Source organism: Orycteropus afer, unplaced genomic scaffold (assembly GCF_000298275.1).
Source record: "Orycteropus afer afer isolate SDZICR_OR568_19922 unplaced genomic scaffold, OryAfe1.0 scaffold00862, whole genome shotgun sequence".
Taxonomy (NCBI): domain Eukaryota; kingdom Metazoa; phylum Chordata; class Mammalia; order Tubulidentata; family Orycteropodidae; genus Orycteropus; species Orycteropus afer.
Genome location: NW_006922449.1, coordinates 160,195 through 180,168, shown reverse-complemented (window position 1 = coordinate 180,168; position 19,974 = coordinate 160,195). Strand labels below are relative to the sequence as shown.

At 38.0% G+C, this 19,974-nt stretch overlaps 1 protein-coding gene across 1 annotated transcript in view; it reads right to left on the bottom strand.

The window, feature by feature from the left end:
* SIDT1 (SID1 transmembrane family member 1) overlaps positions 1-19,974 on the bottom strand; it is a 182,648-nt gene that overhangs the window by 66,774 nt on the left and 95,900 nt on the right. The window contains exons 4-9 of the mRNA XM_007958180.1: positions 19,539-19,584; positions 15,436-15,537; positions 14,741-14,824; positions 10,585-10,672; positions 8,613-8,684; positions 8,068-8,161 (exon numbers count right to left, since the gene is read on the bottom strand). Coding sequence (XP_007956371.1) covers positions 8,068-8,161; positions 8,613-8,684; positions 10,585-10,672; positions 14,741-14,824; positions 15,436-15,537; positions 19,539-19,584 — 486 coding nt within the window. The remainder of the gene's footprint in view (positions 1-8,067; positions 8,162-8,612; positions 8,685-10,584; positions 10,673-14,740; positions 14,825-15,435; positions 15,538-19,538; positions 19,585-19,974) is intronic.

Here is a 19,974-nt window from a genome sequence, read left to right as displayed (position 1 = left end):
ACATTTGTTCCCTGTAGACTTTGTCTGCCAGCATCCCTTAAATATAGACCTTTGGGTGTGGAAAAACTGGACCCCTAATACATTACTAATGGGATTTGTAAAATGGTCCAGCCACTTTGTTCTGGAGATTAGGAGACATAGACATCTTTGGGGTTCCATTATTCTGTCTACTACATCATCTTAACATTATTAAGTCTTCTAATTTATGCATGTGGGATGTCTTTCTATTTATGTAGGTCTTGTTTAATTTCTTTCAATGATGTTTTGTAGTTTTCAGTGAATAAGTCATTGACTTTTGTTAAACTTATTCCTTAGTATCTCATTCTTTTTGATGCTATTGTATATAGAATTGTTTTCTTAATTTCATTTTCAGATTATTTATTGCTGGTATATAGCAGTATGATTGATTTGTGTATATTGATCTAATATCCTGCAACCCTGTTGAATTTGAGGTTTCTTTTAGTGATTGAAAGGTTCTGAAATTAGTGATGATGGCTGCACACTTCTATGTATATACTGAAAAACCAAAGAGTTGTACACCCTAAAAGGGTAAATTTTATGGTATACAAATTATATCTCAAAAAGGTTGTTATTTCAAAAAATAGATGCAACATTTGGGAATATCTATTAAAAATTAAAATACTCATTACCTTCTTCTTCCAAAATTGGTCTCCCCTTTGGATGTGATGGTGAAAGAGATGGGGAAGGAGAGTTAGGGGCCCAATATGTTAGTGCTTTGGTGAAGCCTCTTATTTACTTCCAGGTGAGGGGTCAAGAAGTCTCTCTCCCTGATCCTGGTATGTTTGCTGGAAGAACTTCTCTTCATATTATTTATTCCCAGACACACCAAACTTACCCTTGCCTCAAGAATTTTGCTCTTGCTGGTCTGGTGTAGTGCCTAAGGCATTTGATGGCTAACCAGAAGTCTGGTGATTCAAACCTACCAGCCACTCCTTGGAAGGAAGACTGGGCAATCTATTTCCATAGAGATACTGCCTTGGAAACCCAAGGAGGGGTCGCTATGAGTTGAATTGACTCAACAGCAGTAAGTTTGATTTTTTTTTTGGTTTGGTCTTTGCCTGAGCTCCTCTATTCCCAGAATCCCACATGGTTGGCTCCTTATTGGCATTCAGGTCTTGAAACAGAGAGCCTTTCCCTGTTGACCAAATTTAAAGTTGTCTCTCCAACCCAGTCATTTCTATATCATCACTGTGTTTGTTCTCCTCATATCTCTAGCTGAGATTATTTTGTTTATTGATTTCTTACTTATTATTTGTTTCTCTCTTCTAGAATGTGAGTTTAATGAGATTGAGCAGGGATCTAGACTGTTTTGTTCACCACAGTATTGGTAACCCCTAAGACAAAACCAAGAAAAACAAACTCACTGCTGTTGAGTCAACTCAACTCATAGCGACCCCTCCTTGGGTTTCTGAGGCAGTATCTCTATGGAAATAGATTGCCAGTCTTCCTTCTGAGGAGTGGCTGGTGGGTTTGAACCACCAGACTTCTGGTTAGCAGTCAAATCCCTTAGGCACTATGCCACCAGAGCCCCTTAGGACAGTGCCTGGCATATAGGAGATGAAAACTAAGTATTTGTGGAATGAACAAGGCATCAGAGGACCACACTCTTACTTACTGTCAGGAAATCAGATTAGCATTCCTCTTTCCCCAACCATCTGAACAGTTAGCACTTGGCCGGTTCTAGATGGCAAAGTGGGCTCTAGTGAAGTTCCTTTATAACTATTTTAATGACATTGACTGGCAAGAAACTATATGAAGTCATAAAAGATGATCTATTGGGATTGTGTGTTTGTATTCACAGGCATCACCCATGTCTGCCTGAGATTTTGGAGCTAATAAAGTTCTTCAGTTAGAGGAGCTGAATGATTACAAAGCTAGGGTGAGGTGGGCAGTGTCCAGGGAACAAAGGAAAAAAGCTATAGATGAAAACTGTGCTAGAATGATTGCAAAAGTGACTACACCCCACCTTCTATCAGCTCCTCTGATGAAAAGATGGAATCTATATATCACTTACCTTTTGAATCTAGAGTGGCCTCACAACTTGCTTTGGCCAATAGAATGAGGGGGAAGTGACATTTTTCTACTTCTGGACCTACCCCTTATGGAGACCTTATACTGTTCTACTGTCTGTCTTGAAGATACAATAAGCCTGAGCTAGGCTGTTGGAGGATGAGAGACTAAGCAACTGAGATCCTTCTAGAACAGCCAGTTCCTAGCTGACCCTCTAGTTGATTATACTTATGAGGGTACACAGCTAAGCTCTGCTGAGTCCAGTCCAGTTAGCAGAACCATCCAGCTGATCTATAGATTTGTGAACAAACTCAATTATTTATTACTGTAAGCCAGTGGGGTTTGCGTGTGTGTGTTTTGTTGTTTGTTTGTTGCTGTTGCTTTTCTTTTTTAATGCATTATTGTGGTAATGGACAACTAAAACAAGAATCAAAAGGAAGGAAGAGTACTCAGGAAGGCAGTTTGAATTCAATGCCTAGCAGGGTAGTTGAGAGGAACAAATAAGAAAATATGTGTGTAGTGCCCAGCCCTGGGCCTGCACATTCATTGTTGTTTGACCTTTAGGAAGCACATCACCAGGCCTGTCTTCTAAGGTTCTTCTGCATGGGCAGAAGTGAAGCACATAACCATTTGTGACCCCCAGAGACTTGAGTCTATAAATATTTGTTGACTGGTTTGGGTCTTGGGGTGGGAGGGGAATGGTATTGAGGTTCAGGCCAATATAGTATAAAATTGCTTTGGTTTCTTAGCTCCCTGAAGGCAGGGGCCAAGTCTCTTATCAATGATTTTCATCATAATTTCATAGCATGAACTATGGAACCCACATGTATTAAAAATAAGATATAGGGGACTCACCAAGCAAACACTCATTATGCTGTGAATACTGGCTTCAGTTGGCTTTGGAAGAAACTTTGTGTTATTGCCTGCTTTTTCTGATGAAGGAGGAGTTCTCCTTCTGTGAGCATTTTTCCTCAGTCTAGTCTCCTATTTAAAATGCCAAATAGTTCTATGTCTCCAGATTTCTATTTTCAGTTTGTCTATATTTGGAAAGACTCTATGCTTGTGCATTTGACTGTAGCAAAATAATCTGGCATCTAGAAGTTTCAACAGAGCCTTATACCTCAACTTTAAAAAACTTTTGTTTGCTTCTGTAAGTTGAATAACAACTTTAGGGAGATTGACATCCCATTATTTATCTATTATTAATTTTTACTATGGTGAAAATATACACAACAGATCATTTTCCAGTCAACAATTTCTACATGTATCGTCCAGTGACATTGATTACATTCTTCATGTTGTTACGCAACCATTATCACTATCCTTTTCCAAATTATTCTACCACAAGTAACATAAACTCAGTAACTCTTTTTTTTTCCTCCCCCTTTTCCCTTCCCTCCCACCTCTGGTAACCACAATAATCTTTGGTTTCTATATATTTGCTTATTTCAAATAATTGGGATCATAAATATTTGTTCTTTTGCAACTAACTCATTTCCCTCACCGTAAAGTTTTCAAGGTTCCCCCATGGTGTGGCATGTATCAGAACTCCATTCCTCTTTATGGCTAATAGTCCATGGTAAGTACATACCACATTGTGTTTATCCAGTCATCTGTTGATGGACATTTTGTGTGTTTCCACCTTTTCACTGTTGTGGAAATTGCTTCAATGATTGTTCTGGTTACCTAGTGCCACTCTGCCAAGAATATACCACAAATGGGATGACCTTAACAAACAGTTTATTTTCTTACAGTTTGGAGGCTTTAAGTCCAAGTTCAAAGTGCCAGGCTCTGGGGGCTGGGTGAAAGCCCCTCAACCTTGGGGTCCAGCTCTGCCTCCTGCTCCCGGCCCACTGGAGCTAGAGGCATTTCTTCACTCAGACAGCTGCTGGCTGCTGAGGCTGCCAAGCCCAGGGTTGACAAGTAAAAAGGCACTGTCCCAATATTACCAAATCACATGGCAGGCCATTAATTCAAGTTCATTGTAAGTCCCAAGGTCGGCAGAGCATGGCAGGCTGCTGAACAATGACATGGCTACATACAGGTTTCAAGGTGCCATAAGCTAGAGACCATTCCCAAAGCTGCTCCTTATTTACAGGAAGCAGACCACATCCCAAAGGCAGCTATTCAGCTGCTTGTGTGGTACATCCCACCATAGAGTTGACTGCCAGTCTCATCATGGGGAATAACTACCACCAGCTGCCCAGCCACTCAACTAGGCCCAGCCAAGTTGACACACAAACATAACTACCACAATGATATAAACTTAGTTTTGTCTATATGTTGACTATGCATGGTAGCTAACTAGAGAGGTGAAAACCTGTTTTCTAAAATTTAAAATATCAAGAGCAGAGACAGTCTCTCCAAGAGAGGCAGGAGGAAGGAACTTCTTTATAGCATTAGAGCTCATCTGAGGCAAAATTGGGAGTTACAAAAATACTCTCCATCCTATCCAGTCAAATATTTGCCAGGCTTCCAGGCTCTTGGTTTGGCTTCTTTGACCAGGACTTCCCTCTCTTACACGTTCTGACCATTCCTGACCCCTCGTGGTCAGTCTGATTAAGAGCTAATGCTCTGGAGACAGGCTGCCTGGGTTTGAACTCCAACTCTTTCATTTACTGGCATTCTTAGACCTCTCTGTGCCTTAATTTCCTTATCTATCACATGGTGATAAGAATAATATCCATATTAGTGGAGGATTGTTGTTGTTGTTGTTGTTGTTATGTGCCGTCGAGTCGGCCCCGACTCATAGCGACCCCTCCTTGGGTTTCCGAGGCAGTATCACTACGGAAGTAGGATTGCCCAACCTTCCTTCCGAGGAGTGGCTGGTGGGCTTGAACCGCCAGCCGTCTGGTTAGCAGGCAAGTGTCTTAGCCACTATGCTACCAGAGCTCCCAGTGGAGGATTAGATGAGACAATCTACATAGAAGGCTCAGCATCAAACCTGGCATAGAGCAGGTGCTTGTTATATGTCAGTGGTAATTTATGATAAATTAATTGTGCTGATAATCAGTTAATGTACACACTTTCCAGATATAAGATTTGCTTGTAGCTCAGGGGTTTTGTTTTTAATTTTCCTTGAAAATAATTTCAAATTTACAGAGAAGGTATAGGAATTAGAATATAGAAGACACATATACTCTTAACCTAGATTCACTTTTTGTTAGTGTATTACTCCATTTGCTTTATTAATCTGTTTATCATATACACACACACACACTCATATATATGACTTTTTCTGAAATATTTGAGAGTAAGTTACATTTTGGGTTTGTCTCATTTGTCCTCATGATTAGATTTCAAACATGATTTCCCAATGGAGTACCACACTAAGTGATACTGTGGCCCTCTCAGGGGATCACATGGGGAGACTCTCAATGTCTGTATGCCCTTTGTTGATGATGGCATCTTTATTCACCCAGTCAATGTGTTATCTGATTTTTCCACTATATACTTACTATTTTGCCCATGCAATTACTAAGCAATTGGTCAAGATGTACCGTAAGCTTTGCAAATATCTTGGTCGTCATCAGAACTTCTCCCTGGATATTATATCCATTGGTGATTCTTTTTTTTTTTTTTTTTGAACATTTTTTTTATTGTTGTTTGGGTGTTAGTTTCAGAGAAAATCAGTTTTCCATTTAACAATTTATTTTTGTTTCATGACATTAGTTGCCATCTCCTCAGTGTATCCATTGGTGATTCTTTACCTGATCCAGCCTTTACTATGATATTTGCAAAGATGTAGCAGTCTGCTTCCATAAAGATTTATTGCCTTGGAAATCCTATGGAGCAGTTCTACTTTGTCCTACAGGGTTGCTATGAGTTGGAAATGAGTTGAGTCTGGCTTGTTTTTTATTTGCAAAATGCTGTGTTTCCAACTGCAGCTTTCCCTCCCTGGTATTGACCAGTCAGCTCTTGGTATTCTACTGTAGACAAGAATCCTCCTTTCTCCTGTCAGTAGTTGCTAAATGTTCCTTTTCCTCATGTGTAACTGTTTCAGTAATTCTGTGCAAGTCACTGAATGCATATCTGCAAGTATTAAGACATTTCCTTCCATCCGTCCTTTATTGTTATGGACTCATGAATTTCTATTTTTCAATGCCTTACAATTCATTATTCTTTTAAATTAGTTTGGTTCTGAAATAGTTTCAGATATGGCCAGTGGTATTTCAACTATGAATTGGAATTGACTCGATGTCAGTGTTTTTTTTTTTTTTAAATCTCAACTCAAAGCATCATAAACGTGACAAAATGGTGTAATTTTTTGAGTCAGAGAGAGGCCTGTATGAATGAGTTAGTTCTATCACTGAGGTAGCCATGAGGTCTTTCTTCAGATGTGGTTAATCTTTTGCAATAGTCTCAAAGCTCTATGCTGGCTTTGTTTTCTTTTCTTGTTCAAGAGGAGAAAGAACATTTGTTTATTGTAAACCTCCCGCCATTCTTTTGTAGTTGTTTCACAGAGAGCAGGACAAAGAATGGAATTCTCAAGCTTCAGGCCTGCTGAGAGCGGCAAGGAGAGACTCAGCAACTTTTTACTGGGAAAGGCTCCAATTATTGGGAAGGGAAATTTCCTTGATAAAATTATGGCACCATTACCTCCTCCTCCCTTCTTAAAATTGTATTTTATTGTATTTTCAGCAAACACAGGTTCCCATACAACAATTTCTGTACATATACCTCAGTGATATTGGTTACTGTCTTCACATTTTATCAACATTTTCATGATTTTTGTTCTAGTTGTACTGTTCTCATTAACCTAGTCTCACAGCCCCCTAATGTTCTCATATGCATTTTAGAGTATTTGTTGACCATTTGGTCTCACATAGAAGGTTTTTTAAATGATCACAGTACCCAGGGGTGATATTCATTACTTTATGAGCTAACCTGCTATTTAGCTAAAAGGTTCAAGGCTTAGTTTTGGTTCAAGGCTTAAAGACTATCTCAGGCAATAATCTCAGGTATTTCTCCTGCCTCAGTGGGTCCAGTAAGTCTGGATGTTTAAAAAATTTGAAGTTCTGTTCCCCATTTTTTTTTTTTTTTCCTTTTTACCAGGATCATCTATTGTGTTCCTGATCAGAACATAAGATAGCAGTAGCCAGGTACCATCTTGTTCTTCTTGTCTCAGGGTAGAGGAGGCCATAGTTCATGTAGACAATTAGTCTTGTAGACTTGTTTTTTTCTGAGTCTTGGGTTTCATGCTTTCTCTTTTGCTACAAATGAGTACAGATCAATAGTTGTATCTTATGTGGTAACCACCTATGAACACTGGTCTCTATAAAGCTGTTTTTTTTACTCATTTTATAAAAGTGAGATAATATAATATTTTCCCTTTAATGATTGACTCATTTGGCTCAGATTGATGTGTTCTAGGTTCATCTATGTTCCAAGATATTTTGGGAACTTATCTTCCTTTATGGCTCTGTAATATTCCATTGTGTCTGTGTACCACATTTTGTTTATCTGTTCATCTATTGATAAGCACCTCTTTATCCCTCCTTTTCTTTTCTTTCAAGGAACATTTTGTTAGAAAATAGATGCTGCAACAGTAGGAGAGCACCTGGTAATACAGTATCAAAGCACATTACTCCTGCTATTTATTGCACTTCAAGATTTATTTTAGATTAATTTTACTTCTTGATGAAATGTTTTAAGTTGTTTCTAAATCTCCGTATCAGGAAGAACTGATAATTTCCCACATTTCGTGGGATTTATGGTAAATATTTTCTGGTCTGAAAAATGCACAAGGTGCTGTTTTGTTGAAGTCTCATTAACTCTGAAAATAACTAACAGTCTGCCAGCACTTAGTATGTGCAGGATATTGATGTATACTGCACTTATATTATTATTCTATGAGGTAAAATATCTCATTTGCAGATGAGAAATTGAAGCACAGAAAGGTTAAGTAACTTGCCTAGTGGTGTTCAGTGGCTAAGGTAGATGTGACCTCAGTCAATGTGGCTCTAACATCTCTGCTAAGTCATATACTAATCCACAGGAAAAGGGGGTTAACATTTCTTGAAAGTCTTGACCTACCTGACATAATGGACAAATGCAACAAGCAGGCATCCCAAGTAGAGGGAGAAGAAGATGAGGAAACTGAGAAGAATGGATTTCACATAAACGGATTCTGAGGGAAGAGAAATAAACTTTGCTCAGGTTGAACCCAGGAGAAAAGAGGATAGTCAATGTCCATGTTAGGGACAGAACAGTTTCAAAGGTCCCACATTCATCATGCCTATTCTTAAGTCCTAAGAAATTTCCATTAAGAACAAGAAAATCACTCGAGGTCAACTAGACATTATCCATTAATGACTGTCTTGTCAGTAAGGGCTTCTCAGTGGAAGGTGGGAAGAGATTGCCAGTGCACAACTTCATGACAAGCTCTCCTTTATTTTGGGAGGGATTCAGCAAAATGCTCTGATTCCCTCATCTATCTCTAGTGTGAATATATTTTAGTTTTTTTTAAGATGAATCTGGAAGGATGTCATCTTTTCTCTGGAAGTATAACACTAGCATTGAATCATGAAATAGACTTCCTGATAGGAATTTCTCAACCACTTCCTAGAGCCAACACTGACCTTTAATGGAAGGAACAATGGTCACTTTAAGGTTCTTCGTTCGTTGTAAATTCCAGGTCTGGTTCTCCTTTTCTAAAGAAAAAAAGAACAAAGCATAATGGCTCAGATACCAGGTTCTTGGTCTATAAAAATTTTCAAAAAATGGCCACAATTACCTCAGGTTGTCAAGGGTGGATTACCCAATAAGCAAGATAAGCACGGGTTTACTTATTAATCTGTAGTAAACGATTTCACATTTTTGCACAACATCAAAGATTCTTCTTCCAGATATGGCTAGCATCTGTCTCTGCCCAATCCCACAGTGACTTTCTACAGAACCAAAGCCTCTTTTCAAATGTCCAGACTGGATAATTACCTGTTCCTGACAGGGATGGAGCACCCAGTAAGCAAGGCAGCATGGACTTATGCTTACTTACTAATCTGTAGTAAATAGTGTGAAAGGTTACCTTTCTTATTGGGTTATCTGCCCCTGCTGGTTGTATAGTTTTATTTTATCAAGAAGTGGAGGAAAATCTAACCCCTAAATCTTCAAACTACCTAAAACTCTTTTTGGTTAAAACTTATAATTTGGTCTTTGCTTAGATGAACTTTGGTAACACTAACGGAAGCAAATGGGACTGTAATTTCTCTTCTCCAATGAAAGGTTGTGGATCCTTCTCCTGATATCTGCGTGGCTCAAAATACCACAGATATCTGAAGATAAAATCTTCAAAAGTAGAAAGCTACTTCTTTTAGTTTGTATTTTTTAGTTAGCGGGATTTTAAATACATTTTTTTTCCCCTTCTATAGTCTTCCAATGACTTGTACTTTACCAAGGAATTTTTGACACTATGAAACTCTGTATTGTTGTGTGTCACTGAACAATTCCAACTCAAAGTGACCCTCAAAGAGAGAGTAAAACTCCCATAGGGTTTCCAAGACTGCAATCTTTAGGGATCATGCTGCCACATCTTCCTCCTGTGGAGCCATTGGTAGGTTCACACCACTAACCTTTAGGTTAGCAGCACTTTAACTGCTGTGTCACCAGTGCTCCCAGTTACTGGATAGTTACCCAGACTGCCAAAAGAATGAACACAGCTGTCCTGGAGGAATACTCCTTGGAAGTTAGAATAGCCAGACTTTGTCTCACTTACTTTGGTTATGTTGTCAGAAGGGACCATTCCTTGGAGAGGGATATCACACTTGGTAAAGTGGAGAGTCAGTGAAAAAGGGAAAGATCCTCAATGAGATGAATCAACACAGTGGCTACAATGATGGGCTCAAGTACAACAAGGATTGTGTGGATGGCACAGAACTGGGCAGTGCTTTGTTCTGTTGTATATAGGGTTGCTATGAATTGGAGCTGACCAGACCTTACAATAACAAGAGCTCACATAACCCCTGTCATTGGGATAAGTTGTCGTATTTTGCTTTCTTACTACTTTGCAAGGCACAAATTTGGCAGCCACAACTATGAACTCTGAATTTTCCTTGTAACTCCTTGTGGATATGATAAATACTATCAATATAAATGGCTCCATTATGGCTGGCTACCAAACTAATCTTAGGAAAAAGACCTGGTTTCTTGATTTCCTGTATAAGATTAATATTTCATAGTAACAAATATTTGTTGAATAAAGAACGAACTGAGTGATTTATACCTTATCTGGTCTGAGGAAGTATAAGACTTTGAAACTATGGAATGTATTAAATGACATTTTGTAGTACTGACAATGCCTTTAGATCTTTCATTTTCTTCCCTTCATATTTATTTATTCATTTTTTGTGTGTGTGATTTGGGTGAAAGTTTACAGAGCAAATTAATTTTCCTCTCATTTTTTTCTCAGATGGCCCTGCCAACTCACTGCTAAAGGACCCTCACTTAGAGAGAAATAGAAGTGGTGATAAAAGGCCAATGTGAGGGTTTGGCTTCCTTTTCATTGCCCTCCTCCAAGTATTTCCTAGTAGCCAAGCACTCCTCACTGTCTCTTACCCTGGATGAAGAAAGATCCTCCACAGGTATAATCTTCAGGCTTTATCACAAACACCACGAAGAATTGCTCGCCTGGAAAATCCTTCTTCTGCATAAGACATAACAACCTTATGAGAGGAAGGCAAGAAAGATAGCAGGAAGGAGAAGACCATGTGGGGAGAGAGGCAGAAAGAGGACAGAGAAGACAAGTAAAGTTCATCCTTGCTTCCTGCCTCCTTAAAAAGGATCTCCACACACCCATGATCCATTTCAGATTATCCATGACAAAATAACTGTTACATCCAAGGAATTACGATAAATAGACAAACTGTCTTCATTTCAGTTTACACTTAAAATACCTTGTGTACCATAAAATAATAAGTCAACAGCCAATGCTTAATAATTAATACTCATATACAGTAAAACTTGTGAAAACCAAAACCAGTGTAAGGAGGAAACCTGTCAGAGAAGGAAAGCTAAAATATTTTCCACTAACAGAGAGGGATAGTGAAGTGGTAAGTTGCACCTCATCAAAGGTGGAATACTTGCAAGATCCAGAAAAAAATGTAGTCCTGTTGAGTTCTGGCTTTCATGAGTATATTACATTTTTATTATTTTAAAATCTAAAGATAAATGACTTTCTTAGAAGTCACACAGGCAGAAGCTAAATAAATAACTCAGGTTAGGAAGGCAAAGACTGAGAGGCCCAGAGACCTGAGTTACAGTCCTGACTTTGACTTCCTCAACATGTGCTTCCTTTACTGTCTTTTTAATGACATTTTGCTTTCTTCATGGATGATGTTCTTGATGTCATCATCAAGTGTCATTAAAAAGACAGGAAAGGAAGAAAAGACCAAAATGATGTCAGAAGAGACTCTGAAACTTGCTCTTGAACAGAGAGTAGCTAAAGCAAATGGAAGAAATTAAAAGATAAAAGAGCTGAACAGAAGATTTCAAAGAGCAGCTGGAGAAGACAAAGTCAATTATTATAATGAAATGTGCAAAGGCATGGAGTTGGAAAGCCAAAATGGAGGAACACTTTCGGCATTTCTCAAGCTGAAAGAACTGAAGAAGAAATTTAAGCCTCGAGTTGATATATTGAAAGATTGTATGGGCAAGATATTGAATGATGCAGGAAACATAAAAAATAAAAAAAAAGATGGAGGAAATACACAGACTCACTGTACCAAAAAGAATTGGTCGATGTTCATCCATTTAAGGAGGTCTCATATGATTAAGAACCAATGGTACTGAAGGAAGAAATTGAAGCTGCACTGAAGGAAGTGGTGAAAAACAAGGCTCCAGGATTTGATGGAATACCCATTGAGATGTTTCAACAAATGGATGCTGCCCTGGAGGCACTCACTCAGTTATGCCAAGAGATTTGGAAGACAACTACCTGGCCAACTTACTGGAAGAGATCCATATTTGTACCCATTCCAAAGAAAGATGATTCCACAAAATGTGGAAATTATTGAACAATATTTTTAACATCACATGCAAGTAAAATCTTACTGAAGATAATTAAAAAATGGCTGTGGCAGTATATTGACAGAGAACTTCCAGAAATGCAAATTGGATTCAGAAGAGGACACGGAATGAGGGATATCATTGCTGATGCCAGATGGATGTTGGCTCAAAGCAAAGAATGCCAGAAAGATGTTTCCTTGTGTTTCATTGACTATGCAAAAGCATTCTACTGTGTAGATCATAGCACATTGTGGATAATATTGAGAGGAATGGGAATTCCAGAATATTTAATTGTGCTCATGAGGAACTTGTACATAGACCAGAGGCTGTTATTCAAATAGAATAAGGGGACACTCCATGGTTTAAAATCAAGAAGGGAGTGTGTCAGGGTTGTATCCTTTCACCATATTTATTCAACCTGTATGCTGAACAAATAATCTAAGAAGCTGGACTATATGAAGAAGAATGTGGCATCAGGATTTGAGGAAGACTCCTTAACAACTTGCAGACAACACAACTTTGCTTGCTGAAATCGATGAACATCGACCATGATGACTTGAAAAACTTACTGATTAAGACTGAGAATTCAATCTGCAGTAGGGATTACTCCTCAATATAAAGAAAACAAAAATCCTCACAACGGGACCTATAAGCAGCATCACAATAAATGGAGAAAAGATTGAAGTTGTCAGTTGTCAAAGACTTCATGTTACTTGGTTCTACAATTAACACCAATGGAAGAGGCGATCAAGATATCAGACATCTTATAACATTGGGTAAATCTGCTGCAAAGGACCTCTTTCAACTACTGAAGAACAAAGATATATGCTTGAAGACTAAGGTGTGCTTGACACAAGCCATGGTATTTTTAATTGCCTCATATGCATGTGAGAGCTGGACAATGAAAAAGGAAGACCTAAGAAGAATCAATGCTTTTGAGTTGTGGTGTTGGCGAAGAATGCTGAAAGTGCCATGGACTGCTAAAAGAACTAATGACTCTTTCCTGGAAGAGGTGCAGCCAGAAGGCTCCTTGGAAGCAAGAATGGCCAGACTTTGTCTCACCTACTTTGGTCATGCTGCAAAAAGGGACCATTCCCTGGAGAAGGATAGCATGCTTGGTAAAGTGGAGGGACAATGAAAAAGAGGAAAGCCCTCAATGAGATGGATTGCCAGTGGCTGGAATGATGAGCTCAGGTATAGCAAGGATCATGGGGCTGACACAGGACTGGGCAGTGTATCGTTCTGCTGTACATAAAATCGCTATGAGTCAGAGATGACTCCATGGCACCTAACAACAAACAACATGTGCTTCTCTATGACCCTCACTCATAAACGAAGGGTGTTTGATAAGATGATCTTTAGGTTTATTACAGTTTGGACATGTTATCAGGAGAGACCAATCACTAGAAAAAGACATCATGTTTGGTAAAGTAGAGGGTCAGCCAAAATGAGGGAAACCCTCAATGGGGAAGGCCCTTGACGAAATAGATTGACACAGTGGCTGCACTGATGGGCTCAGGTCTAGCAAGGATTGTGGGACTGGCACAATAGGCACAACAGTGGACTCAACCGAAGATTATGAAGATGACACAGGACTAGGCAACATTTGGTCCTGTTTTACATGAGGTTGCCATGAGTCTGAGCTGACTTGACAGCAACTGACAAAAACAACAGTAGTTCTAAGACTGTATATTTTATCATCTCCAAATTTCTGGTATCATGTTTAGCCAACTGAGAAATTGGCTCAAGGTAGAATAATGGCATCAAAAGAGAAGTGAGAACTCACTGCAAAATATTACCAAAGGAAATGTACTGGGCTTCATTAATTCAGTATCCCAATGATATAATATCTGAGGTGCCCAAATGTGCTTATTTTCCTGTCCCCTTTTATTTGGGACCACATAATGCTGGAAAGCTGAGGAAGAAATAAATACTAAAAACAAGAACAAATATTTGGAATATCAAATGTAAGGCCCTACATCATTTATGCCTGACTGGTAGAAGTTTTTAGATCTGATACCTGAATTACAATTAACTTCTTTTCATTCTGTGTTGTTATTCAACAAATACTATTATCTTACTCTAAGGAATAGATCAAGTTGCAGGCACCTCAAGCTTAAGAAACCACCCTGAAGGCAGGGATAGAATCTCTTAAAATATTCTGACATCACCGATGTGATGTACAAAAAATGTGTACATTTTTTTTTTTTTTGCCATGAAACTATCATTGAAATAATTAGTATCAAAAGGGTAAACTTATACACAAATATGGTTTGTATTCCTTTGAATTTATCCATTTTGTCTAGAGTTGAAGACCTGTTTTTGTTACGGATATAAATTACTAGTATGTGTTTTATTGCTTTAAATGGAAAGGATAAACTTTAACCTAAAATTGGCAACTCTGATAAGTAGACTGGAACTTCTGGTAATCCATAGGGCCTTACCTCTCTAAGAAATCTCTCAGATATGTCCCACTGCACCATGATTTCCTAAGAGTCTTTAAGAGGAATAGGACAGCTGGCAGAAGAGTTCTGTCCTCAATTGTCCAGGCTTTGATTTCAGGCTCAGGTTTTTAAACCAACCAGAAAGGAAAAAGATACAAGGCACACAGTGGATGGCCATCCTTTGTGGATGCTGGTCCAGTAGTTACCCTGCTATAAATCATGCATTGTAATTGACAATAGTAACTAGAGAATCAATGTCTCACCTGAAGTGTGATGGCAGCTTTCTTGGTCATGGACTGATAGACACCATTAAATTCCACATTGTGGTCGAGATCATACACAGGGCACTGTAACATGCATGGGAGATAAGAAGGAAAGCATCACCGATGTCATATCACACCTAGTCCCTGTCAGGGTCTTCTCACCTGGATCACAGAGCAAGGGAGTCCTTACTAAGTCAGAAGCCATACAAATTTTCCCTCTTGAAACTTGGTGCTTTGTCCTCTAAAGCCAAGGACGTCCTATCAAAGAGAACTATGGAAGGACTGTCTTAAAGTATATAATACTTTTCCCATTCTTGATTAATACATGATGAGATAGAAAGGATTAATGTTACAATGAAAAATTTTAAGTACAGAACAAACAGTAGGTTTCTACTCTATTTATCATGTGCAGTCCACAACTTGATCTTTTTTGTTTTTTGTTATGATTCTTCCTTTCTCTATCTTCTTATTTATTTATTTATTTATTTACGAGGCAACCACTATTCTTTATCTCCTCAAATCAATGTCTAAAAAGAGGGATTGCCCACTTGTCTGAGCAAGATACTGTTCTTATTATTTAGCAGTTATGGGACACATACATAGTGAGAGGATGTCATGGTCCCCACCTCTCTCCCATTTACTCTAGGACAACACAATGATCCATATTGGAAGGTTGAGAAGTTATCAGGACTCACCATGATATTCTGGACGGAGACAACAGAACATGGGTAAGCCATTTCAGATACTACTTTAATGATAACAGAGTCCACATCTTTGGGAAATTTATATAGAAAATACTGAGAACAAAAAAAAATGATCTGTTAATATTAAGAAATATTTACAATCACAAACTCAGAACTATTTTCACATGAATAGGATAAGTTCCTCTAATATTAGGCACAAAATTCAGATGTAAATCTCAGTAGATCTGCATTAGTTCATTTATATCATACATATTGAGCAACTGCTCTGTACTTTGGCTCTGGGCCAGGCATTGCGGAGACAGCAGTGAGCAGGACAAAGGAACTATTTTATTACAGTGTTGCTATGTTGTTAACTATGATAAAACAGCACAATGACCATTTCTTTCTAGACTAACCTTTGTTGCACTTATTCCAGCTCTTACTTAAGGAGAATCTCCCACCCCCACTCTCTCCTTTGGATTAAGGATATACTGGATGTAATATGAGACAGAATTTTCTTCTGTGTGGTCATTGTGAAATATGAAGCAGATAAGCCTTATAAAGCAGATAAGCCTGTTCTTCAAGAATTTTTACTGACCTTCTCATAGGCAGAATTAGCAATAGATCCACTCTTCCCCTAGATCTTTTGCTAAGGAATCCATTTCCTGATTGGACTACAGTAAGAAGATATTTAGATTCAGAAACCAAGTCCCACACCTAGCTCCCTGAAATATGTTCACAATTTTGGGCAGGCTGAGATATATTTAATAGTATTTTTCAGATATTTTGAGATATATTTAATTAGTATTTTTCAGACAAGAATCAGGAAACATTTCTAATAGAAATAGAGTCTACTATTCACCTACTTAGATTATGAATCCACTGGAAAGATGTATTAAAACCCTAACTTTAAAATATGCTGCTAATGATGAAGAAAGAGGACTTCTGCCCAACAATTGTAAATATGGTAACTGGTTCAGAGGCTTGCCATGAAATATATGACTAAGATTTTGAAAAAAACACACACATACATACACACATACACTCACTCACCCAAAACAAACCACATATCTTTGTGCTGTAATAAATCTAAATCTTAAAAGAGACACAAAATATGTTAAACCTTAATTTTGCATCCCAACATCCTCTTTACTAATCTGATATTGAGAACCACAGTGATAAAAAGAAAATGTTTTTCAAAATCTAAAACCTTCAACCTTCTTATGGTTAAAAAAAAAAAAAAAAAAAGAAATCTCAAAATTAAGGAGTGTCATTAATGAGGCTATTTGTAAGTCTGTTCATGCCTCATAACAGATGGCAACACCCTCCCAAGCCTGTTACATTCTGCTCTTTCATTGTGAAGCTTGATTTAAACATATACAAATACATTTAATACAGGGTTTCCCCAAAGATGAGTACTTTGGAATTCTCAAGAGGTGTATTTAGTTCTTAGAGGAATTATTCTTTGTAACTCAAGAGATTTTCTATGGTTACTGTTAGTAATAATGGCCTTAATATATGTTCATATATATTCTTATATAATATTCCTTACTAATCAACATGGTTAGGTTCCAAAGACCAGGTCATTATGCAAAAATTGGTGTTATGTGAAAATGGATAGTAACCATATCAGATCACAGAGGATGACTACATTACACAACTGGCAAATTACAACATTACATAACTGCCAAACCAAACTTGGCCCAGCCAAGTTGACACATAACCTTAACCAACACAGCCAGTGTTACTCTTGCCTTGAACCTTGGTATTACTGCCAGATGTATACCATTAATGTGCAAAGTATTAGATAGTAGATTTTTTACTATTGTCATAAATGCAAAATGTCAGATTACGAGACAGTCAGTGAGTTGGTTTTATGCATGCATCTACTGCAGCCTAATCTATGTGTCAAAATACTATTACCTCTCTTCCTTTCTATATTAGCATAAATGCCAAATAATTATTTTTGACCCCTGTCCTGTCATTTACTTTTACCAGAAAGAAGAAAATGACATATATCCCAAGCAATAGCTAGAATTTAGGATAAAAATAATCTTCCAGGTCCTGATTACCTGGCCAGCTTCTGCAACCTGTTAAATCTACAGATATAGAGGCAGACAGTGATGACACAGTTTGTCTGAGAATGTACAATAGTTTGGGTGAGTGTGTAGGAACAGAAAATATTTTCCTGCAACTGAAGAGAATATAAAATAGAGGCCAAATAGGAACTATTAAGAGTAAATTAAAACTTTTACGGATATCAAAGAATTTCTATTTTGTTTGTTCTCATGTATATTTTATTCTGGCTTGGGGCTTATATAGAAATAGCTTAGGTTTTAATGTTTACATAATTTAAAAAAAAAAATAAGAAGAAATTACACTATAATTATCACTGATTTTCAACCTATAAGCCCTTCTATTATAGTGTATGCCATGTTCTGTATATCATATTTATTATAGATTGCATTCTTCCTTTAGTTGGAGTGCAATTCCCAGCTTGTTTAGTAAGTGGCTCCCATTGTACCTCAAGGGAAAAAAAAACAAACTCATTGCTGTTGAGTCAATTTGACTCATAGTGACCCCTCCTTGGTTTTCTGAAGTGGTATCTCTACAGAAGTAGATTGCCCAATCTTCCTTCCAAGGAATGACTAGTGGATTTGAACCACCAGGCTTCTGGTTAGCAGTCAAATGCCCTAGGCACTACACCACCAGAGCTCCCCCCATTGCACCTAGTAACTCAAAACAAAACACCCAACCCCTCAAAAAAAAAAACCAAACTCACTGCCGTCAAGTTGATTCCAACTCATAGTGACTTCCATTGGTTTTTCAAGGCTATAAAACTTCACAGAAGCAGACTGCCCCATCTTTTTTCTGTGGAGCAGCTGGTTGGTTTGAACTAGCAACCTTTTGTTTAGCAACCAAATGCCTTAACCATTGTATCACCGGAGGTCCTAGTAACTAAACCAAAAACCAAACTCACTGCCATTGAGTCAATTTGACTCATAGTAACACCTCCTTGGGTTTCTGAGGTAGTATCTCTATGGAAGTAGATTGTTCAACCTACTTGTGAGGAGTGGCTGGTGGGTTTGAACCACCAGCCTTCTGGTTAGTAGTCAAATGTCTTAGGCATTATGGCACTGGTACTTTCTAAATATTTCTTTAATTAAGTGGTCAATAAATGTTGATGTCAATGGGTCCTCTCTTGTCACTGGGTGGCAGTATACATGCACTTCAGAGGCCTTCATTGAGAAGGGAAATTTAACACTTAAGAAGTGTGTGGGAACTGGCTCATGAAGGCTTGGAAGAGCTGATTGTGTACATCTCTTCCCAACTCTGTGTTCAATAATATCACATTGGAAGCTTGAAAGTGGCTATGAAAGAGGTATTCAATGGACAAGCACAACAAAGCAGGGCTTTTTCTCAGTGAAACAGTTGTTAAATATTTACCAGCACAGTGTCCATATCATGTTAATCCCAGTATTAGTAACTTCAAAAGTAAAAATTAAGTAGCCATTTATGATCAAAGCCATATTACGGCCTGCAGAAGATTTATAATAAATTATCAGGACATTAATCTTTTTAAGACTTGCTATTGAATAGACTTTACTCTTTGCTTCAGAAGCTATGACAGGAGAAACTTATTTATTCCATCCATTACATTGTGGAAATTAAAATCTGTCTTATATTTATTGTATTTCCTGGTCTATTAATTATCTATGTACCTGTTTAATATATTGGCCCTCCTCTTTCCTCTCCCCACTCTAAGCTCCATGAGGGTAAAAAGTTGTGTCTCTCTTCTTCACTCCTGTATGGCCAGCACCTAGTACAGTCTAACATGGTGCTTGGTGCATAGTAAGCACATGATTTTCTGAATGAAGGTTGAACTAAGAAACATCTGCAAAAATGTCATGCCTCTCATTTCAAATCAGTTAAGGTGATAAGATTAAATATGTGTCCAAAATTCCAGGCCATGAGTGACATTCCAAAAATATAAATATATCTCAAGTTGTAAAAGATCAAGAGTAACACCATATACTGATTATACCTGTTATCATGGATTCTTTGAGTAACACCAACAGATAGAATGATAATAATTTTTGGAACCCTTAATTTACCTGAGGTTGAGAGGGGCTGGCAGTGAAGTGAAAGGCAACATTTGTCCTGTGAAACAAAAATGGGAGAGGGAGTGAGAGAACAGTTTAAGTTAGGAAGCACAAATCATTTATTTGAAAGAAAGCCATCTTAAACTAGAAGAAAGGAAAGCCTTATCTTTTGTGAAGGGAGTTCTGGTCCTATCAAACTAAGACAGTAAATTGCATGGGGACCCAGTTGATTCAACTGTCAAGAATGATCAAAGTGGGGAAGGGGATCATTTTTACGCCTTTAAATATCTATGAAGTCATAACAATATAAGTAAGTACTTTGCTTACTTTTGTAGGAACTTTTACCTTTGGACTCTCTTAAGATCTTACAGACAAGCACAGGGTTTAGCTGTCAAAAGTAGGCTGAAAGGAGGCGGGGCAAGATGGCGGACTAGGCAGAAGGATTGCA